This window comes from Microchirus variegatus (assembly GCF_963457635.1).
Source record: "Microchirus variegatus genome assembly, chromosome: 22".
NCBI lineage: Eukaryota > Metazoa > Chordata > Actinopteri > Pleuronectiformes > Soleidae > Microchirus > Microchirus variegatus.
Window position 1 is genome coordinate 11015052 of NC_139823.1, and position 24731 is coordinate 11039782.

General features: G+C 39.3%; 2 protein-coding genes across 2 annotated transcripts; both read left to right on the plus strand.

Moving 5' to 3' along the window:
* The first annotated feature begins 2141 nt into the window (after window positions 1-2141).
* Window positions 2142-6402, plus strand: LOC310943318 (frizzled-7-A-like). The gene has a single exon (XM_083908863.1). The coding sequence runs from the start codon at window positions 2568-2570 to the stop codon at window positions 4272-4274; it is 1707 nt and encodes a 568-aa protein (XP_083764989.1). The 5' UTR covers window positions 2142-2567; the 3' UTR covers window positions 4275-6402.
* A 7949-nt stretch (window positions 6403-14351) lies between these two features.
* On the plus strand, window positions 14352-23879 carry LOC310943004 (uncharacterized protein; the record flags this gene model as incomplete). Its single annotated transcript, XM_083908479.1, is given in 5 exon segments — window positions 14352-15290; window positions 17173-17195; window positions 19486-19753; window positions 22915-23835; window positions 23838-23879. Coding segments are annotated over 5 exon segments (2193 nt in total).
* Between the last annotated feature and the right edge of the window lie 852 nt (window positions 23880-24731).

A 24731-nucleotide genomic window follows, 5' to 3' on the forward strand; every position in this document is an offset into this window, starting at 1 on the left:
TAGGTTGGACTGGGAATGGTAAGTAGGTGGCTATAGGATGACCTGAGTGGTGTCAAATGATAAAAGACAGCCAGAGAAGTACTTTTAACTCTATAGGCAGTGACATTTTAAACCCTCTGACAAGTGTAAGTTAGAGCAGACACCAGCGATATACCTGGGCGTGTTTACTTTCTTTTTATCCTTTTGTCAGTTGCGTCACAAACGGCAAAAAGATCCAACCGATGACATTTGACCTGCAGTATCTCCATGAATATCTGTGCTGTCAGAAACTCTGCACCAGTGGACTGGCCTGTTTCAGTTTAACGTGCCTGCTCGTTTTTTACGGGCCAGCATGCAGCAGGCAACTTAACCAACTTTTCCTTTTGGTTCAGCTTGTCTTCCTGTTCTGTCTCCTTCTCCCCCCCCCCCCCCCGGCCTCTTTGACCTTCTCTCTTCTTCCTGTCCCTTCCCCCACGCGGCGGCCTACCCCCACCCTCTTTATCTCACTCAGGATAGAACCACACCAAATGCAGCAAGACCACCAGGAACTGCCTATACCTTTAACACTGTGTAAATCACCGCTGCTTTTAACTGCTCTTTATTTTCACTGTTACACAGATCGACGCAGAAGTGGCCTTTGATTGTTTGCGATGAAAAATCGACACAGAAAACGGAGACAACTACTTGAGGGTTTGGAATAAATTCATGTTGCTTTACGTGCAAACTAGTGTAGTAAAAGCTTAACAGATGTGGAAGTGAGGTTGCCAGATAGAAAAGGAAAAAGTGTTGGAAAACTGACCTTTATCCTGCCGTTACCGTGCAACAAATATTTGGACTGCTATTAAAACTGAATTTGTTTGTGGCATGATAATCAGACTGAATATTCAATTAGGTAAACGTTTGATCATCAGTCATCTCGAGGCCTGCCACTGGATTGTGTATTTATGCAATAATTTATGTAACTTCCAGTGTTTCTTACAAGTATACTGGATTCCTCCCAGGAGAGTGTGTTCTCTGAGCATGCTGCAGGACACGCTGCTATCGCTGAGAACCAGCCTGAGACGTCACGCTCACTTGCACTTACACAAAAAAAGATCCCCCCCCCCCACTCACTGCTTCCATCACTAAGCGCAGACATATGCTTTTTTGTTAAGATTTACCTATGTGACACAAAACTTATCAAACAAGGCAGCCGCAGACCACAAACCACAAATTACTGTTTCCGGTCAGTAAAGGCTGTCTTACAGCGAGATAAGGAGACAAACATATTCTTAAGATGTCGTAAGATGTGACTTTGGCACTTAAATAGATTTTATTAAGTAAGCTATTTTTCCTTGTGTCTTCAGCGATGAGTCTTCTGGATTCTGGATCCAATGCATGCTCAGCAAAGTGTATTTTTTATGATTTCAATGCCTTTAGAGCAGTGGTTCTCAAAAAATATTGAGTTCTTGAAGGAACACCATTATCTCCAATATTAAAATACAGTGGTGTAAATAGGCCAAAGTCAGCTATAGACTTTTCACAGGGAGGCAGATTTACCCCCAATAAGATAATTTGCGCTTCCTCACATATATTTCAGGCATAACAAAATTAGATTAAGATGGAGAAAGCGATAAGGTGTCTCTAATTATTTCTTTTTTTGCTCAATTTTCTACTACTTCACTCCAATCACAATATTTCGGGTTTCCCTACCACCAGAGGATGCTTGTGCACCATTAATGGTACATATACCACATGTTGAGAACCATGGGTTTACAGGACTAAACAATTGTACTTTTAAATTGAAGTTGACAAATGCTTCAATAAAGCAGTTTCCTCCTTATTATGCTTTACGTGAAAGAGAATGGCGTTTCATAGATGCAATTGTGAATAAATGCTCTACATAAAAGAAACTATGTCATATAAAATGATTGTGTTAGTCAAACTTCTGCGGTAATGTAAGCACTGTGGCAAATTTTCCTTCGATGAGGTGTAAAGGCCAATCGAGAACGAGTCCTGCAGGAAAACAAACGCCACGATTGGTTGAGACGCGTCATCGGTTTCAAGGCGCCCTGCGCTCAGTCGGGGGGTCTCGCGACTGGAGGGAGCGCCTGGAAACCGGTGGAATCTGCACAGAGTGAGGAGCGCGAGCCTCTGGACTCCCAACCGCTCTGCATGTGAACCGACGCGCCGCGTGAAGTCAAGCCGAAAAACGACGGAAATATGAGCCTTTTGTGTTTTAAACTACTCTCGTTTTGCGTCAAAGTCACTACGCCCGAGTGTTGAACGCGCTGGAACTATATAGGTCAACGTTCTTTTGAGAAAACGGTACTTTAAGTGCTTTTCCCCCCACCGCAATGGGAGTGAGAGTGGACTACTTGGAGTCACTTACAAAGACCATCAAGAAGTCATGACACGACGAACATTTTACTTGGATTTATCGACATAAAATACGAGAAAGGGTCCGTCGTCGCTCGTCAAAGTCGAAACAACGCGGCTACAAGTTAAGTATTTTGACATTTTCTGGAGATTTTTATCGCGTTTCAGTCGTTTTTAAGTCGCTCTACTTGGATCAAAGTTTTTCTTTCCCTCCCCCCTCCTCCTCAACTATGGCGGCGGCCAGGTCCACCACTGGCTCCGTTCTGCTGCGGATCATGTGGCTGGTGTGCGGGCTGTGCTTCTCTCATACAACGGCTCAACATTACAACAGTGAAAGCGGAATATCCGTCCCAGAACACGGGTTTTGCCAACCCATCTCCATCCCGCTTTGCACAGACATCGCCTATAATCAGACCATCATGCCGAACCTCCTGGGCCACACGAACCAGGAGGACGCGGGGCTCGAGGTGCATCAGTTCTACCCGCTGGTTAAAGTCCAATGTTCTGCGGATCTCAAGTTCTTCCTCTGCTCCATGTATGCTCCGGTGTGTACCGTGCTGGAACAGGCCATCCCCCCTTGTCGGTCCCTGTGTGAGCGGGCTCGGCAGGGATGTGAAGCCCTGATGAATAAATTCGGCTTCCAGTGGCCGGAGCGGCTCCGCTGCGAGGCTTTCCCCGTCCACGGAGCCGGTGAGATCTGCGTCGGCCAGAACACATCCGAACCCAACAGCCCGTCCTCCTCCTCTTCCCCCAATTCACTCGTCCCAGTGACCCTACCCCCAAACATTGGTCTGCCGAACCAACGTCCGCCTCACCACATCACTCCATACCAGTTCGCCTGTCCTCTGCAGCTGGAGGTGCCGACATATCTGGGTTATCGCTTCATGGGGGTCAAAGACTGTGGGGCGCCATGTGAGCCCCATAAACCAACTGGAATAATGTATTTCCGAGAGGACGAGGTGAACTTCGGCCGGCTGTGGGTTGGTATCTGGTCCATCCTGTGCTGCGTGAGCACCTTATTCACAGTGCTCACCTATCTAGTGGACATGAAGAGGTTCAGGTATCCCGAGAGACCCATTATCTTTCTATCGGGCTGTTACTTCATGGTGGCTGTAGCCTACGCTGCTGGGTTTTTCCTGGAGGATCAAGTCGTATGTGTGGATAAGTTCAAAGACGATGGCTATAGGACTGTGGCACAGGGAACCAAAAAGGAGGGCTGCACCATCCTCTTCATGGTGCTGTACTTTTTTGGTATGGCCAGTTCCATCTGGTGGGTGATTTTGTCCCTGACTTGGTTCCTCTCTGCTGGGATGAAATGGGGCCATGAGGCAATTGAAGCCAACTCTCAGTACTTCCACCTGGCTGCATGGGCTGTCCCAGCCATTAAAACCATCACCATCCTGGCCATGGGTCAAGTGGATGGCGACGTCCTTACTGGAGTGTGTTTCGTTGGGATCTTCAATGTGGACGCCCTCCGCGGTTTTGTCCTGGCCCCACTTTTCGTCTACCTGTTCATTGGCACGTCATTCCTTCTGGCTGGCTTTGTATCCCTGTTCCGGATCCGCACAATCATGAAGCACGATGGCACCAAGACGGAAAAGCTGGAGAAGTTGATGGTGCGGATTGGCGTGTTCAGTGTGCTCTACACAGTTCCAGCCACTATTGTGATAGCCTGTTACTTCTATGAGCAGGCCTTCAGGGAGCAGTGGGAGCGCACCTGGCACATGCAGACCTGTAAACGCTTTGCCATACCGTGTCCAGCTCACAACTTCGCCCCCATGACCCCGGACTTCACTGTGTTCATGATTAAATACCTGATGACCATGATAGTGGGCATCACCTCTGGTTTCTGGGTCTGGTCTGGGAAGACCCTTCAGTCTTGGAGGAGGTTCTACAAGCGCCTTAGCAATGGTAACCATGGGGAGACAACTGTGTGAAAGTGGAGGCATAGAGCCATGGGGTTTTGGATCAAACATCTACAAAAATAGCTTTCACTTAAAAAAACAAAACAAAGCATAAAAACAAAATGCTATTTTGGACATCTTTTTCAATTAAATTTTTGTATTTTAAGGTCATGGATGCAGTTCAGGTTGTTGGGCGATAACCAAACTTTGATTTTTATTCAATAGTAGTCGGATGAACTTTCGATATATTTCTTTTTTCCACCATCAGGCAGCCTACACACATGGCTTTTGCATTTTTGGATAATACAACTGGTATAAATGGCCATACTGGCTCCTGAACTGTAATGCCAGATTGGTTAAGTTACTTTTAATATGAAATTTCTCACATATTATTGATTATATTCTTAATATTACAATTTGAATGTACGTCCTTGTCTACTAAGACTAATGGGTCATGTAGTGTGACCCTCTCTGCATGTTGCAGCAAAAAGGTCACAGTAGTTTTGATCATACAGCAGCCACACACACACACACACACACACAGGCTGTGATTTCATTAATTGGAGAAGCTGGGACCACACATGTAAATCTTAGGTTAGCTTACTCTGCTTCTAGACTGTAATGCTTAAGTTTTGTCACATATTGCAGAGTACAATCTCATCTGGCTTAATCTGTGGAATAATGCACCAACCCTTCCACCAGGTGCTATGTGGCTGCCCAGAGATCGAAACTTTTTTTTTTGTTTTGTTTAATTTTTACTTTGTTTTACCAGACTGAATATTTGCTCCTGCGTTGAATGCTCACAGTGAAGGTGAATGAAGTTATGTATTGGTTTGCACAGCTATTACAAGTGTTACAAATGACTGATCCACTACAGGATGACCTGACTCAAAAGACCCCCACCCCCCACACATGCAGGCTTCCACACTCTGTAATGGAGACAGAACAGTTCATTGTTTGTCTCTGTGTGTGGTCTCTCAGCAGTTGGATCCCCCACCAATAAGACTTTTTAAGCTTTTTAGCATCCAAAGCACAGTTTCAAGGATCCAGTTTTAACCCAGCGGAGTGGAAGTGGTTGCTCGGGATTTTAATGTTTTGTCCTGAATGAAGACTGTACACATGTTTCACGCCTGTTCTTAGCCCACTGTTACTTAATCTGTTACTTTCATGCAATTTCACTTGAAGACTGAAACCTTTTAAATGCATTTTTTAATGAGTCATTTTAGTGTCAGTCTTACTCGGGCCTTATTTTCCTCATCTGTACGCTGTCTTATGTGGGGATAGCATTTATGTGGATGGAGTGCACGGAGACAGGTGGGGGGTAAAAACAAACGGTGACAAATCATTACAGCTGCACTGACTATTGATGTTATTGGTGCAAGTGAATAATTGCCTCAGTCTCAATTAGTTTACAAATTCATCATAATATTTTCAAATGTTACAGGAAACGGTTAATAAAATAGCAGGGAATTAACCAACTAAATGCTCTTACCAGCACAGTGTGTTTCAGGGCTATCCAAGGATGTTTCGGTACCCAAGTCATTTTTTTGCAACTTCATTGGAATTGCAGTTTAATTCAGTTTTTAAATGTTTTTAAACTGAACCAGAAAATCTCAGTTTGTTTAAAAGGAAACCGTGTTTGTCCGCTACAAGATTTATGTGCAGGTTTCTTTACATACAGTATGTAACATAACGAATGAATGGAAAGATCCTGCAGCTTTGGGGAGCACCTCGCAGCAGTTTGAACGTATAGACTTGGTACTTTTGTAACCTCTAAAGCTGTGTTCTATACCCACGTGTACTAAAACTACAAACGTGCTATGTGCAAATCCTCAGTGTATACAGTTACAGCAGTTTGTATACAGGAATGTCACATTTCCCATGTGAATGTACTACATACCTCAAGCCCCTGGTAAAACATCCATCTGTCACCCATTGTGCTTTACACTTTTTGTGAGCCAAAATCTGCCAGTGTCCATGACACCAGACTGACCTGTTTGTGTTGTACTGTTTTCAGAAGGAATATGAGTGTGTTTGTGTGTATTTTTTATCAGAGCATATGCAACCTACCAAGTAAACACAGACTGTTTTTCTATAGGCATATTGTATTTATGGGGATTCTCATTTTTGTCTTTACTTGTTTTTTATCGAGATACGCCTCTTGTACGTGTACAGTTTGAATAAAAGTGTTAAAGTTTGTAATATTTTTCTCTGCATACGTGTGGTATTTGTAGCTCCAGCAACAGCAGTGCATTAACAGGGATCCACCCGCATCTTAGTCAACTTGGATCTTAGTCTGTTCACTTATCACCTAAATGTGAAGGCATGCCAGCAGAAATTGTTTTCATGCATCGTCAGGAGGACACATGATTGTTAAAGCATTAGCAATGACACAAAGCATATTGTCATCCAGTGACGCATTCAACGAACTGCCCAATTCTAAGAAAACGAGTTTCTGAATAACATTTACCAAATACAGCCAGATCACATTACTGCTTTAATCACACAAGAACATGCAATTGTGTGACAGTTATCTGTGAGTTATCTGTGCTCAGCGGATGTAATGTTTGTTACTCTGCAGCGCCCTCCACAGACTGTAACATGTCACTACATACAAGAATGTGTCCAACACTAATCAAATCTGGTAGCAGTCACTCCTAGTTTTTTCTCTCTTGCATTAGTAAAAAAACTTTTTTTTTTTTTTTAAATTAATTAATTCACAAATTCAAAGGAAATGAGCTCTGCAGGTTGTTCCTATAGCAGTCATCTCAGTATACAATAGTGGTCAGCAATTGGTGCAGAGCCTGCCAGCATCACTATCTGGCCAGGCACACGATTTAACAAATAAATTATTTGCTCATCTTCACAAAATAATAATTTCATATGAAGTTCAGAGCTTTTATTCCGAAAAAATATGAACGTATTCGAATAATGTTGCTGCAATTGACAGTTACCCTAAACTAACTGCTGTTGTCATGGACAACCAGGTTTTGAGAGTAAATGTCCATAAAATAACTTCTAACATATGCTCAAAGAAGAAGAATCAATTCTTAAAACTGAAATGATGCAAAATAAATATTAACATTGGAGTAGTATCTCATAAGTATTTGTCCTCGTGACAAGCTGGTGATTAAATAAAAAATCCACATTAATGTTAGTTCAAGGCAGCAAACGTGGCTTCTTGTTTGTGACGACATTGAAGACATTTTGAGGCACTTTTGCCTGATGAAGATATGATGTTTTGGCCCAAAACTTAAAAAAAAATAGCCCTTATTAACTACATTTACTTGCTGATCCCTGGTAAACAGTATCACCAATACTTTATATCACTCTAATGTTAGCTTTCCAACACTGACTCCGTGTGCCGTTTAAATATAAAATCCATCCTTCTTGTGTATGTGATTGTTATTTCTCCCTATATAAAATAACATTTCATCAGTCACACACGTCGTCCTTAGTTTTATAATTGCATAAAAAAAACTTCTAAAAAAAAAACTACAGCCAAATACTTTTTCATAGGTGACCTGTGAAACAGACTTAGAAGATACAACATTAAAAACGTTTTTTATGGCCCCAAATTCTTTGTGGATTCAGTACCTAGCTACACATGAATGATAAATAAACAAAATGTGTTTATTTATAATGAATAAATAAATAAGAATTGACTTCATGATTCCCTCAGCAAATATTAACTGTAGTTGAACTGCCAGTAAGCTACTGAGGAAATGTGGTAGAACTATGTGATTACATTTAATTACAATCCAACATTGCATGAAAGTATGAGGTACAATATATATATATATATATATATATATATATACATATATATATATATATATATATATATATATATATATATAAAACTTCAATACACGTTTCATGTCATTGAGTGAGCTACATGTGCATCACCCTGGCAGTTATGGACTCATACTGCCATCTACTGGTAGAAAGGGGAAACATCAGCTACTCTCTGAGCATTATAGCGGAAACCAAATTATAAATCCTTGCTAGTAATGCAGCAGCAGACACAATAATTACTCGTCTCAAATGGTACGACGACAAACTATATATGTATCCATATATAATACATACAGTGTTATTCTCTCAGCACACGAATATGCACTTGCACTGATTATGGTTGATCTCTGAGGCTTTTATTTTGAAATATACGACCCTTTTCCGGGTCACGTGTCTCCAGATTTTTTATTTTATTATTTTTTAAAGGCCCGTTATTTGGTTTTCGTGGGGGGGTTTTTTGGATTGTGATAACAAATACTTTTCGTTTGGAAACGAAAAACTATTCACTTTTTTTTCGTGTTTAAATTGAAAGGAATTACGAAGTATCCAAAGACACTTTTATTTTCTGGGTTCCGTTGCAACAGCACTGCTGCTCTCAGTTAGAAGTGATATCAAGTGATGATTGGTGTGTTTTTTTTTTTTTATTTAACCACAAGATGGCGCCTCGTTTACAAAGTAAAAACACAGTGGACAACACAGCTGGCCCTGATGAATGAGTGACGTCATTCTGTAGGATGGTGGAACATGAATAACCTATAACCATAAGTGTATGTTGGCTTGTTTACATTTAATAACGAGAACAGCACATACTTATCCATTTAAATACTTATAACTAAAATGGTGGAAATGTATAATAAAACTCAACAGACATGGCGTCTGCATGTTCTAGATATATTTTGTAGTTCAATTATTATTCATGTGCATTTGGGTGCATATATCGATACTGTATTGAAGATTTTAATCAATACTTAGCCTTTTCTGGCTATGCAAATCTTATTAATGTGATAGGAGGGTATTTAGGAGCAAAACAAAGACAAATATTAAGAAATAAATAGAGAAATGTGAATACTTGAATGCTGTAATTGAGAAAATAAAATAAATATTGGAAATTTTTTAGTATCCTGCTCTGAGCTGAGCTCAAACCTCATGTGATACAGACGTTGAGCTGTTATCAGAGCTGTAGTACAGGACCAGGATGCTCATTCTCAGATCTCAGCAGCTTCAGTTATAGACAAATGTCCATTACATGCAAAACACTGTCTTTTTTGTTAGTGTAGCAGCATTTAGCTCTCATGTAACCTGCTGACATTCCCACGCTGCACACACAAAGTGAAAGAGGCAACAACAATATCGCGAGTAAGTAAAGCGAGACGGCTGCATGCTGGCTGGAGTTTTACTGAAAACACAAAGAAGTGCCACGGAAAAATCTCAAATGTCAATTGTACTCCTCAAAAAACCCTGTTGCTCAGTTGTTAGATAAGATAAATGCTTCGTGCCTCTGCCCTCTCTCATGCTACACAGTAAATTATTCCCTCCCAATAAATCCCTCAGTAAATTCTGATATGTTTCTAATATTAATAACATCATCATCAACAACAATAACGACAAAAAACACTGTCTTTGTCTTACACATTAACATGAATCCAACATATTGTAGCCAAACTGACGGCGATCAGGTATCCCCTACTATATATATATATATATATATATATATATATATATATATACACATATATATGTTGTATACATTTTTTTTTATATTAAACTGAACCTATTAAATGTACAATAATAAGGTATTGTTTATTCAATACTAAGCTATTCAGATAATATGCCGGTTCATATATTCAAGTTATATATAAATATAAGAACTAGTTTGTTGCATTTGAGAAATTTAAGAACTATGAAAAAGAAAAATTAAATGTTTAATAAAATGGTTAAAAACGTTGAAATAAAACAATGATCTCATGTAGCTCATACTTGAGAAAACCTGCTGGCACACAGTACATATGTGGTACTGTGTGCTATGTATCCACATAGCACACAGTACGTATGTGGATAAATAAGTATTTAATTCATGTAAGTTTACATGGCTTCATTTAAGTGTTGGAAGTGGCTTTTCATATTTTAAACACAGGTCTGTTGAGTTTAGGGAGATGTTTTAGATGACAAAATATTAAAACACTTTTATTTATCGCCTTGATCTCGAAATAAGAAGTTTTCACTTTGAAAAACAAACATTTAACTACAATATTTTATTTTATTTTGAAGCTACAGGAAGCCACTGCAGAGGGGCTGAAGAGCCATGTGTGGGCCTAGAGCCGCAGGTTGCAGACCCCTGGATTAAATGCTGAGTGTGTGAACCTGGATTGTCCAGTCTGTGCTTTCTCAGGATTAAAATATTGAAACCTGGTTAAAATCAAGTCAGATTTGAAAAGCCTCTTGTGTGGAACAGACTAATAAACTCTAAAAAAAACACGCTTTGCATAGTTAAACTACAATAAAGTTATAGTATAATTCACTACAACACATCCCTTGTTGTCCATCACAGTGTTAACCTGACTTAACAAGCACTTTGATGAAAGTTGTACTTTGATGAAAACAGTGGCCTGAGACGCTGAGGGACATTTCCTGTGGGACGGACCGTGCTCTGTCCATACACACGAGATTTCTGTGGTCGCGGATGAGAAAACAAGGACTGGCTGATGTAACGCTCGTCCAACTTGACGCAATGACACGGGGCACGCAGAGTAAACACGATGATTAGGCCTCAGGGTCATTAGTCCACTATACCCCAGTGTTTTCCCACCAGGGAATCAATTTATTGTTGAGGTTATGTTTTGACTTGAGACAGGTCGCCTCCATGCCGACGTACCTGTGCACAAGCTCCCTTTGCACTGAGCGAAGACCACAGAGTTCAAAACACTGTGTATTTGGATGACCTGAAGGCCTTCACTTCTATATGTACTATAGTAGTAATCACAGCGTTATTAAAGGAAAGTAAAGACACAGTATTATATATATATATATATATATATATATATAGGATGTTGTCTTCTCCCGTATCTACTTGCTGTGTGTTGAGAGAAGGTCTTCTGTGACCTCTGGCATCAGTTAGACTATTAACCCCAGATATCTGCCACCCATTTTCTCTTTTTCTGAGCATTCTCTAAAAGTTCTAGAGCCATGGATCTCAAACGGCATAGGAAATTAAACAAATAAAGATAATATATTAAATAATAATACAGAGAGTCACCTAATCTCACGCTCCATCTTCATCTAATTTCACCATCATCTGAAGTATTATGTGAGGAAGAGGAAGAGGAGGATTAGAGAGCAAATGTCTTATTATTGTATTTTAAAGGTGCATTATGTAATAAATCTAAAGCAACTGGCCGTAAAGTCCTCCTAATATGTCACAGAGACTCAGGAATAATGTTCATATAACAAACTGAACTCACCAACAACAACAGTACAGCCAAAATATGTGTATTAAAAAAAATCTTTTGCAGACTGCAAATCATGTTTTGGCATGTGGCGCCACCTACCGCCATCTACCAATCATTGCAGTCAGTAGAGTCTCAGCTGCCAAGCAACCACGGGGTTGCCTGTAACGTCTGAGCTACAATGGCGGAGGAAACGAAAAACCTAAAAGACCTCGGTATTTTGAATTTGAGTGTAGTAACCGTTTTTGGCCACATTCTTACATATGTTGCCTTTAACGATAATAATGGTGTCACTTCAAGAGCTCAATATTTTCTCTAGAGACCAAATAGTTGGTGGCCTTACTTTGACCTCAACAGTGTAGCCCAGGCTGTTTTCAGCAAATACAAGAAAACGTTAAAAGTCTCTCAATAAAAGAACATTAATAATTGGTTAAAATCGACCAAGGTATTCATTCTTATGAATCTACAACCAGGATCTCTTTTCTCACGGATAACACTGGCAATGGCCATGGATAAATCACTACAGTGACAGATCTATACTGAAATATCAACCACAATGTTGTGCAAAGTTGCCACATGTGACACAAAATGGCTACAAAAACCACCTGTAGTCAAACAAAGAGGCGAAACAAGCACAAAGAGACCAACGCGACCAGAACGAGGCACAAACAAAACACAAAATGACACAAAACAACTACGGTGAGATGCAGAAGACATGACAAAATCAAGGAAATCAATATAAACCATTTTGTGTCACATTATTTCAGTTGGGGGGAAAAAAGTTTGTCTGAGTTTGTGGTGGAGGCGTGACAGCGAGCGACTCTGGAGATTCAACTCGTTCTAAATGTCGATTGGAGTTTGTTAATACTCGGTAAAGAATAAAAGAAGTCACACTGTTTACAGTGTACAGACGTGCGTGCCACATTTACTGTGCCTGCTCAACGTGTCGGTCACCATGCTCTTTGACGTCATGTACGCCAGATACGGGTCGGCCTCCATGCCTCAGGGCGTGAAGAACTTCATGGCCATACAGTTTCTCCTGCTTCTCCACCGCTGCTCAACCCCATCATTTATGGACTCAAACTGACCCAAATTCGCACCAGGTTGTTCAGCTTGTGTTCAAACAATAAACAGGGATTATTAGGCTGATGCATGTGTTTTAATTCTGTCTCCATAAAAATGATACCTTTGAAACTCAGCGGACCGTTCACACGACACAGTGAGAGGAAAAAGTCAAAGACCAACATGTGTGTGTATGTGCTGTGCTTTCCTGTGACAGTATTTATCTAACATCATAGCCATTCTGCAGGAAGTATTTGATTATTTATTAGTGTTTCCAACATTTGCTTATCAATACTACGTTCTATTTAACGTTAAGTTTAACTTGGGCCTGTCATACGTATTTTTCAGTTACCTGTAAATGGTTAACTTAGGCATAATATTAATGAAATTGCATTTCAGGTTGTTCATAATGTGTTTTGTAAAAAAATATATACTTCATTTAATGTAAAATAAAGAGAAACATTTAATTTGAGAGCTTGTTGTTATTGATGTTATTATGCTATTATTTGACTGATCACTGTCCACTTGAGATCAAACTGTGTTGTATGTGGCCACTCATCTAAAAAATGGGTTTGACTCCCCTGGTTTAACTGGGAATGAATTAAAGATTAAAAACAAATTACAAAGATAGAAGAATGTATTCAAAACAAGTCTGCATTTATTTTAACTGTTAAAGATCTGATATACTCATATACTACATATATATGCTTGAGTACATAATGGTAAACCCTGCCATTCTAAACAAAAGTGAACACAATGCCCCTACACACACACACACACACACACACACACACACATATATATATATATATATAACTGACCATGTTAAAAATGTGTATGTATATATGTGTCTGTGTGTCACATGAATTCCACATCAAATCTACATAAAAATCTAATTTACATTATTGGTTTTTGGATAGATCGTGGAGGCAGATGATCCGCTGTGGTGAAGACGAAGACAAAGAAGACCTTAACCATCAAAACTAAGTACCTAAACCCAAATCTAATCCCAACTCTAAAACCAGGTCTTAACCTTGAAAAAGGGTAACAGAAAGTGAGGAGCAACCAAATGTCCTCACTATTCCAAAATGTCCTCACTCCCTTAGGTTTCTTAGTGTTTTGGTCCTCACAAAAATAGCCATAAAAGAACATGCATTCATAGTAAATTCAGTTCCTAAACCTAACTCTAAAACCAGCTTACCTCCCCCAAAAAGCCCTTTAACCCTAGAACACCATTGCTGGGTGGTTTTCACCTGAGCAAATACATTTATGTGATTTTCATGAAAACCAACTTTTCATCTTCATTATTTTTTTTTTTTTTAGAAATGTTTTGTTCCCAAATTCCTAATTTTCCAGTCATTTTGGAGCTTTTATATATGGTCCCCTCATGATACTTTTCTTTCATTTTGTTAGACATGACACAGTTTAAAATAAAACAACACTACTCAAATGTGTCATGTATTGTCATGTTTTGATATATTTTGATGACGAGTACTTTTTATTGGGTGTATTTATCATCTCGGTAAAAATCACCCGGCGTTAGTGATGGTGTTTTGAATTTGAGCGATAGTGTTATAGGGTTAAAGAAGTCCTGACAAAAGCACAGATACAAGAATAAACACACACACACATTGAAGTGTCCCAGGTCACCATGACGTCAGGGCGTGAACACACACACGCACGCACCCACACGCACGCACGCACACACACACTGCTGCAGAGTGAGCCTTGTCTTCTATAAAGTCCTGACACAGAACTGTTCTCTAACATACTGCATATTCACTGCTGTTTGCTGCACATTTGAAAAATGAATAATCCACTTGTTGTTGTATTCACACTGTCTGGCTTCAATGCCACAGCCAACTACAGAGGCACACTGCTGTCTCTCACTGTATTAACGTATGGCGTGATCTTGCTGGTGAACGTGTGTCTCATTTTAACCATAGTCCTTGATAAGAGCCTCCATGAACCCATGTATATTTGTTTGTGTAACCTGTGCATGAACGGGCTCTACGGCACCGTGGCCTTTTACCCCAAATTTACTTTCGATCTCCTCTCTGACATTCAAGTGATATCATATGTGGGATGCTTCCTGCAGTACTTTGTCATCTACTCTTACGCCACGATCGATTTCTCACTTTTAGCCCTGATGGCGTACGACCGATACGTGGCCATATGCCGACCGCTCAAGTACCACTCCATCATGTCGACGAGGAGGACGGCCGGGTTCGTGTGCCTGGCGTGGCTGGTGCCGATCGGCTGCGAGGTCATCGTCGTGGCCCTGACGTCCACGCTGGACTTGTGCGGCTCGCAGGTACAGAAACTCTACTGCGAGAACTGGGCCGTGGTCAAACTGGCCTGCAGCACGACGACGGCGAACAACATCGTGGGGCTGCTCATCATCTCCTTCTACAACGGGCACGTGGTCTTCATCATGAGCTCGTACGTGCGCGTGGTGAGGGCGGCGTTGAGCAGCAGGGACAGCATGAGGAAGTTCACGCAGACGTGCGTGCCGCACCTGCTGTGCTTGATCAACGTCACGTCCGCTCTGCTCTTCGACACCATGTACTCCAGGTACGGGTCGGCGTCCGTGCCCCAGAGCGTGAAGAACTTCATGGCCATACAGTTCCTCATGATCCCACCGCTGCTCAACCCCATTATTTATGGACTGATCCTGACTAAAATCAGAACTAGGGTGATATCTTTGTGTGTGATGGCAGGTCAAAGGATTAAACTAAGCCTGAAGGTTTGATGACACTTTTGTTGATTTGGTTATTGCTATTTAATGTTGTGTCTGCATGAGTGACACCGGCCTGAGCTTCCACTGATATAGAAGGTGGAGAAAGAGTTGTGTTCTACTCTGTGTTTCAGCTGATTTGACCTACATACAGATGCACTGTTCTATAATAACGTAGCCCTGGCTAAATCTCATTTCGACATTAAGTTTAAAAGCAAGTTAATGAAAAAATTCATATGATTCCCGTGTTTAAATAATGTTGTAAATACCTGTTAAAATTAAGATAAGATTAGTCCTTTATTAGTCCCACAATGGGGACATTTACATTATATAAAGATAATAAATAATAGACATGCATTTCCAAGGAAGTACAAGAAATATATAGAAAAAAAAATATATAGACCGTTCCCAGAATATTAACAGTATGGGCTTGTTATTTACAGTATAAACAAAGATTGAACATGGGATATTATATGTATTTTGCATGTGGGATGAGGAGCGTCAGCAGGGGGGGTGAGAGAGAGAGATTATCCATCAGAGATTAGAGTTTAGCAGTCATTCTCCTCTCTCACTGGACTGTGTCCACCTCCAACAAGGACAGAGCTGGTTTAAAGGAGCAAGATGATTAAAATGTAAAGATTCATTTTTTATTTAAACAAAAAAGAAGAAGAAAGAAAACAAGCCATGAGTTAAAGTAGGTAAACAATGCAAACAATTGTAAAAAGGTTTTAAGCCTTCTCATAATACGACTACAGCGAGCATACTTTATACCTACATAGGCTTTACAGTCTCATTCATTTCTATTGTCACAGTTATCATTTTTAAATGAAAAAAAAAATGAAATAAATAAATATATCTGCCTTTCTTTCACATCTGGAGTCAAATAACATAAAAACAAAATCTCTCTATCACAGGTGAGTGATGATTGACACTTAACTGGGTCCAAAAACTGATTTTTACAGATTTTATGTCCAAGTCCCTCCCTGGACCATGAACAATACATCATAAAACTGGAGCTGCAGATTGTGAAGCTAATCCAGTGTTTCTAATCCACTGCCTCCTCTACCAATGAGCGTAAATGTGTGATTTCAGTGTTTGATTAAACTTCACAAATGAGGCAGCAGTAAACCAGCAGCGGCTGCGATAGAGAAGGTTCACAGTTAGAGAAGTTTGTCTCGTGGCAAACATATATTCAACTAATATTTAAATACTCTTTTGATTATTACAAATTTAGGAATACTTTCCCATTTAAAGATTACTAGATTAGAATGTAATGATCCTGGGGGAATTCACTTGTTGCAGCAGCAAAAAGGTCAGAGGTAAAGGAAAAGAGAATTATGTTCAACAATTATTATTATTGTTTTAAATTAGCTATAACGATAAAATATATGACAAGATATTTAAACTATCATCAGGATATTTACATATATGTGCAACCTGTAATTATGGAAAATGACATTATTGGATTATCGCACATGTTAACCTTTACATATAGTTAATTTGTTTAAAAGTTTTGTTCTTTTGATTATCCGTTTAATGTATTTAATATTTAGATTACTATATTTTTTAATCTTAAATAAAGATTATAAAAATTAAAAAATGTGTGTTTTTAAATTTCAAACAAAAGGTGAAGATCTTCTATGCCTTGTATCAGATCCAGATGTAAATACCTGGAAGTAAAAGCTGACATGTTTTGTCTCATATTGATCTTTATTAATCTAAACATGTTTAGAGTTATTTAAAGTTTGATTAGGTTATCATTTGTTGTGTCTGTTATATTTTATCAGATGGAAGAACCATATCGGCCAAACACAAATGATATGGACACAGTTCTTCCAAGACGCACATCTCTCAACTTTCTGTATCCTAAATCCTAAATGTATACATTTAGGGGAAAAAGTGGGTCCAGTTTGGGTAAGTGTCCAGGAAAGTAAAGTATAGTATATAACAATGTAAACACGTGCGGTAAGAATGATGAAAACACAGATGACGTGATTTCCACCACTCTCCAGATGAACTTACACCAGAGGCTGATGAAAGGCAGCTGTTATTGCTATGACGTCCCTGGTGTAACGTGTTGAAAAAAAACAACAGAGTCTGAGGAAACACAGTTAGTGAGCTAAGAACGATCCAGTGGCCAGTGTGCACTGATCTAATGGGAAACGATTAGAACGCTGTGAGTAATTAAAGGAAAAAAACACACCTGTCTGTCCACACTGATTTCACAAAGTCCTCAGAGGTCAATTAATAGAACGTTCAACAACACAAACGTGGGCCCTAATTCACACACAGGCAGTAAACGTTAGGTCACTCATTCCAAGAGAGTGGGTCAGGGCCCACAGATGTTTGGACTGCAGCCACACAGACACAAATAGCTTGACACGGCACACGCATGTATGAGCGTACACCTGTGTGATTGACAAGCCAAATAACAATCCTGGAGCCTTGAAAACAGGACTTTAGATTCTTAAAGGTGATTTTACGACTGGTTGCCAACTTGGTCTTCACACATCAACTGACAATTCAGACAATATAAAGACCTCCTTGACTATCTTCATTTAGAAAACATTGCGATCTACTTTTAGGGGGGGGTGGGAATCAGGATTTCTAAGTATAGGATACACAATACATGATCAATAATACCGATAATATCACGATATACAGCAATTCTGTTATAGCGATGCAACGTCATATTTGTCTCCCAGAAGAGAACAAAACGTCCGTGAAAAGTTAAAAGTGCAGGATTTCTCTTTTTATTAGAGAATAATAGAGAAATAGTATACATTTCTATATTTTATATATTCTGTATTTGCCCTGGTGTATAGATTATCGTATTGCACGAGGAAGGACGATGATGTATATCACCAAATCGATATTTTGCCCCCCTGCTACTATACATGTATCCTGAATACCTATCCAGATCTCCACCAAACTCTCTTCTCTTTCTTGGGGCCATGATCTACAAATGCAGAAAATATCATCCAAATTCATCCTTCACCTTTGGAGTTATGCTGCTCGGACAGAAAATAAATAAATACATAAATTAATAAAGAAAGAAAGAAAGAAAGAAAGAAAGAAAGAAAGAAAGAAAGAAAGAAAGAAAGAAAGAAAGAAAGAAAGAAAGAAGCCAAAAACATAATCTCATTGGCTATGGAAGCAATGTCAGCAATAAAAATACGGCTTCTCTTTTAAATCTACAGTGTTAGTGTGTAAACGGATCTGTTTAAGCTTTTCCACTACGTCACATACAGTATCGGCTCAGCTCGCTTGGAACCTCGCCAGAGCTGGTACAAAAAAAAAAGTACTATCACTAATGGAAAAGCAAAATAAAAACCTGTTCCGAGTCGAGCCGTGCTGGGACTGTGTTGTGGAAAAGTGCTATAAGTAGCCTTCAGTTTGGCTGTTGTAAAAAAAAAACATGGTGGTCCAAAATGTTACCCTCCATAGAACAGACTTGACTATTTAAATATCAAAGGCTCATCAAAAACTGACATTTCTGTAAAGAATGTAATTGAACTTCAATTTAAAAAAAACTTAATCATGTTAACGAGTGATGGGAATCGGTAAGTATCTGTAAGTATCAGTCTGATATTGGTCAACATCACTGGATTGGATTTTTAACGGATAAAAAAAAGCCTCCGATACAATCAACAGACTGTAAAAATATAAATAAATATAATAAATATAGTAAAGTAAAAGCATTTTAACTCAACCATGTTTGGGCTGTTAATTACAACAATATTTGTAACACAGAGAATTATGTCTCTGAAATGACTCGGCATAAATGTGTTGTTAACGGCTTTATAGTCCATCAATGGTATAAAATTGATGTATCGGTATCTTACACAAAAAGTGGTATCGTCCTGACCCTAATGTTAACCCCAGTACTGTATAAACCTGTCAAAGCACAATGCTGATTAACATTAGGGTGGATGGGTAGAAGTTGAAGCCAGTTTTTTGTGGCGTTACATCATCTTTGACATAATCCCAGTCTCCTCTGGTTTATTCCAGCTCACTGATTGGACCGTCAGAATTCTGTGACGGTTACTGTTGCCAGTGAAACAGTATAAGACTAGCGATGGACTAACACAGTGTTGAATGTCTTGAATTTTTCTGTCCCCATGTAAATAATGATGCAGGAGAGAGCTTTGAATATGATGGATAACGTGTCAGTCATTTCTGTGTTTACTCTGACGGGGTTTAGCGGCACGGCGAACCACAGAGTCACTCTTTTTGCTCTCACTCTCCTGTGCTACGGTGTGATCTGGCTGGCAAACATGACCATTATTGTGACCATCTGTGTGGACAAGTCTCTTCACGAGCCCATGTACATCTTCCTGTGTAACCTGTGCCTCAATGGACTCTATGGGACGACAGGTTTCTATCCAAAGTTCCTCAGTGATCTTCTGTCTACCACTCCGGTCATCTCTTACAGCGGGTGTCTCCTGCAGGGCTTTGTGTTGCACTCTTCAGTTTGTGCAGATCTATCTCTTCTCGCAGTAATGGCCTTTGACAGATATGTGGCTCTGTGTCAGCCTCTGACATACAAATCAGTGATGACCAAGGGAAGAATATGTGTCCTTGTGTCTATCGCTTGGCTTGTGCCCATTTATTTGATGTTGCAAGGGACAATATCAACAGCATTAACAAGAGTGTGTGGCTCACATATACCAAGAATATACTGTATTAATTATTTTGTCAATAGACTGGCTTGTTCCGTCTCATTTGCCAGTGTTGTTGTGCCGGTGTTTAACTACACTATTTATGTCCTGCATTTCTTTTCTATCGTATGGTCTTATATCTACCTGATCAAAAAATGCGTTGTTTCCAGTGAGAACAGAAGCAAGTTCATGCAAACATGTCTGCCACATCTGCTCTGTCTGACCATCTTGTTTGTGAGCATGTTTTTTGACTTGTTGTACATAAGATTTGGCAGTAAGAGTTTATCGCACCATGTGGGGAATTTTATTTCCATTGAATTTCTTATCATTCCTCCCATCTTCAACCCCCTGATATACGGTTTTAAGTTGACACAAATAAGAAAAAATGTCACGCGATTTTTCATCAGAAGGATGTAAAGTTCACTTTGTACGTTATCGTCTGCCTTGCTGAAACAGAGAGGGAACGTATAGAAAATATTTTTTGCCATTTTCTGCCTTCCCCCCTTTATATTCTTAAATTTTAATGGATGCACTAACACTGTTATGAATATTTACTGCGTTGATTAGTTAGTTTATAATCTACATAGAAAGATTTCTGATTGTTTTAGCTTATTAAATGTCAATATTTGCTGGTTTCTTAGCTCCATATAACAAAGAAATCATTAAAAACGGGATCATTTAGGTTTGTGGACAAAATAAGACATTTGAGAACATCATCATTTCCAGGTTTGACAAACACTGGTCAAAATGTTTGTGAACATTTCCTGACATTTTATGGACCCGTTTCTCGAATTTGAAAATAATTGTTAGTTGCAGTTGTAAACTAGTCCTATTATTTGACTCGTATAGTGTACTCACAGGTTGAACAGTTTGGAAATAAAGTAAGAGAGACGAGGTTGAGATGGTTCGGTCACCTGGAGAGGAGGGACAGTGATTATACTGGACGAGGGATGTTGAATATGGAGCTGCGAGGCAGGTGTAGAAGAGGAAGACCATGGTTCATGAATGTTGTGAAGGACGTGAGGACAGCAGGTGTAACAGAAGATGGCAGATGGTGATTCGCCGTGGCGACCCCTAGAGAAGAGGAAGAAGCGTAACCATAACAGGCCTCACCTCTAAACTGCTTTTTTTTGTTATTTTTTACCGTGTTGTCACACACTGTGCAGAAATATATTCTCCCCATCCTTCTCTCATTTATGTTTAAACCACAATGAACAAAAATAAAATCACAGCCATGCAGTGTTTGTGTGCTAAATGTGTCTCGATCAGAACATCATAATTTCAGATGCAACACATTTTATGGTCATATTCATATTTATTGTCACACAGTAGTTTAGACCATCAAATTAAATTCTTACTTCACTCTGAAAAAAATAAAATGTCAAATAAATCAAATTTAGAATTTAAAAAAAGTATGAAAGAGTGAAGTTGTCTGTGCCTACAGAGAAGTAAAAATATGGTGGCCTGTAGGGAGAAGCTTCCCACCAGCAAAAAAGACATACAGTAAAATTGCAAAATATGGTATCTTCATCAGGCAAAAGTGCCTTAAAACGTCTTCAGTCACAAACAAAAACCCACGTCTGCTGCCCTAAATGAACAATAACATGGACGTTGTCTTTAATCACCAGTTTGTCATGATTAGACAAATGTGTGTGAGATATATAAATTTACTGTGCATCATTTAAATTTTAAGAACAACTGCTTCTTCGTTGAGCCTCAAAATAGGCAATTAGTTATTATACAGATGTTTACTCCCCAAACCTGGCTGTCACTCAAGTAGACATGCTTTCACTTAAACATTAACCAAATAAGTTCATTCATTCATCTTTTACTTCTTTATTCTCCACATGAGTGTCGAGGGGGCCGGGGTCTGTAGTATAATCTAGTCCAGATTTGAGAAGTCTAGGTTCAGTGGTTTTTGATCTGGACCTGGTCTAATGAGGTCTAGGTATAAAACAAAAAAGGTGAAAAGGTTTTACAAAAGCAATAGTGGGTTTCAAGTAAAGTTACTGTCTTACCTAAATGTCTAAAATGTTTTCACACATAAACAGACAATCAGTGTACGAACAGTGCCGGAAGCTAACGAATCGGAGGCTAACGCTAGCGTCGTACATTACACCATGCTGTTTTCTACATGTCAATTAGACATTTTATTCAAATACATCAGTTGCTATTGTTCCACTTGTGTTACTCACCAAGCCAGACTGTGTTTACAGCACACATTAAAGCTTAGGAGTAAGTAAGAGTAGTAAACACAGTGCTGCGTGTTCATTTCGGTTACCTTCATGCCTTCTGACTTCCTGTTGACATGAGAGGAGGGCGGAGACTGCTCAACACTTCCTGGTTCAATGATGATGTCATGGCTGACATCAGTGGACCAAACCAAATAGAGGGTTTTCACTTTTTTTTTTGTTACAGGAAAGTTTTACAGGAAAATGTTTGTTTTACAACTTCAGTTGAATTGAATAGTTACCTTTTATACCATTTGCTAGTAGTTAGTTAGTTAGTTAGGTAGGTAGCTAGCAGCTAGTAGTTTGTAGTAACTAGGTAGTTAAGTAGATAGATAGATAGATAGATAGATAGATAGATAGATAGATAGATAGATAGATAGATAGATAGATAGATAGATAGATAGATAGATAGATAGATAGATAGATAGATAGATAGATAGATAGATAGATAGATAGATAGATAGATAGATAGATAGATAGATAGATAGATAGATAGATAGATAGACAAAAAGTGTCTCAACTTTTTTCCGGGGAGGGACTTCACTCAAGTTTGAATTCTCTGTTGTTGTTGAATTCTCTGTTGTTGTGTTGACATCATTAAAGCTGTTATATATGGATCTTGTGGGAGGAGAAGAGAGTCAGAGCAGACCAGACAGTGCAGCAGCACCAGCGTCTGTCACATTTCACTGTACATTTGAACATTATGGGAACTTGAGGATGTTTGAACCGTGAAACATTTAATCTGCTATCATGGATAACGTTTCGTTTGTGAGAGTTTTGATTCTGTCGGGCTTCAACGAGACGTCTAACTACAGACTGACTCTGTTTTCTTTCACTTTACTCTATTACTGTTTGATTGTGTTCTGCAACGTCTGCCTCATCACCATCATTATACTGGATGAAAACCTGCATGAACCCATGTACGCGTTATTGTGCAGCCTTTTCATTAACGGCCTTTACGGCACCACAGGTTTCTACCCTAAGTTCCTTCTAGATCTGCTCTCGTCTTCTCCACAGATCTCATACGAAGGCTGTCTCCTGCAGGCGTTCGTCATGTACTCGTTCGCTTGCTGCGACTTGTCCATTCTGGCAGTGATGGCCTACGACAGGTATCTGGCCATATGTCGACCTCTGCACTATCACTCTCTGATGTCTAAGAGGAGGCTCGCTCAGCTGGTCTGTTTCTCCTGGTTAACGCCGTTCTGCATTTTCTCCATCAGTATCATACTGACATCCACGGTCAAGTTGTGCGGTTCGAGAATCGAGAAAATCTTTTGTGTGAACTGGCTCATTTACAAACTGGCTTGCAATGACACTAACACCGTTTGGAACAATATTATGTCGTACGTGACCATCATAGTGTACGTGCTGCACGGCGTTTTCGTCGTGTGGACCTACATGCACATGGTGAAAAAGAGCGTGAAGTGTAAAGACGACAGGGTGAAGTTCATGCAGACGTGTGTGCCACATTTAATCTCCTTGTCGACGTTCCTCCTGATCATCGTGTTCGACTTGATGTACTCCAGGTTCGGCTCCACAGATTTTCCACAGGGCCTTCAGAACTTCATCGCCATAGAGTTTCTCATTATTCCTCCGCTCATGAATCCTCTCATATACGGATTCAAACTCACAAAAATACGGAACAGAATTTTGTACATCGTTCATTCTGGAAGAAAGTGACTTCTTTCTTCAATCTCTCAGATTGAGATTTTTACATTTAAATGTGTGTGTGTTTTTTTCATGTTGTAGCCTGTTTTTTTACTGTAGATTAATTAAAAGGAACATTGAACCTCTTATTTTTCTTCATATTTCATGAATTAGATCAATATGTTTCTGGTTCTGCCTGTGTATAAAATTAATATTTTTTTAAATTTTAATTGTTTTAAATAGTATGATGTAAATACATCACATGCTTGAACTGCTGTCACATATTAATGTCACATCATGAAATTCTCTGTAATATAGCCTAATATGGCATATATATTGTTTAACTATAGGACTGGAGGTAAAGTTTGTGCCTCACATAATAATTATTTATAATAAAAGAACATAAAACAGCTTTAAACAGATTCATGTTAACTGCACGTTGAATTTTGCCACCTGTTTTGCTGATTATTGTGCACGTTAGGGCAGGAAAACATGAATATTTAATGCAGCACATGTGTCTTCATGGAGAAACGATAAAGATGCCATTATTTAAAAAAATCTAAAATATTATATATGTTATTTTTGGTGGAAAATACAGTCTTTTAAAACCACTGTAATTGCCCAGGATTGTTTTAGACAGAGAAGCATGGCAGAGAGATGCTTAGATGTTGTCAGTTAAATATTATGTCACGTCTACGAGGTGTAAAGTTTCTAAAGTGCTTCAGGCTGAAAATAACATCAACAGTTTGCCAACATTTAGCGTCTGACAGTGTTTTAAGAAATGTGTTGTGAATTTTTTTAACGTGAACTTTTTCCACATTCATGCCATTATTAAAACCCTTTAAGGTACGACTCAACCATTTGGTCGACCACAGTTTAAGTCACTATATCTCATTGAAAAATGCATCAAG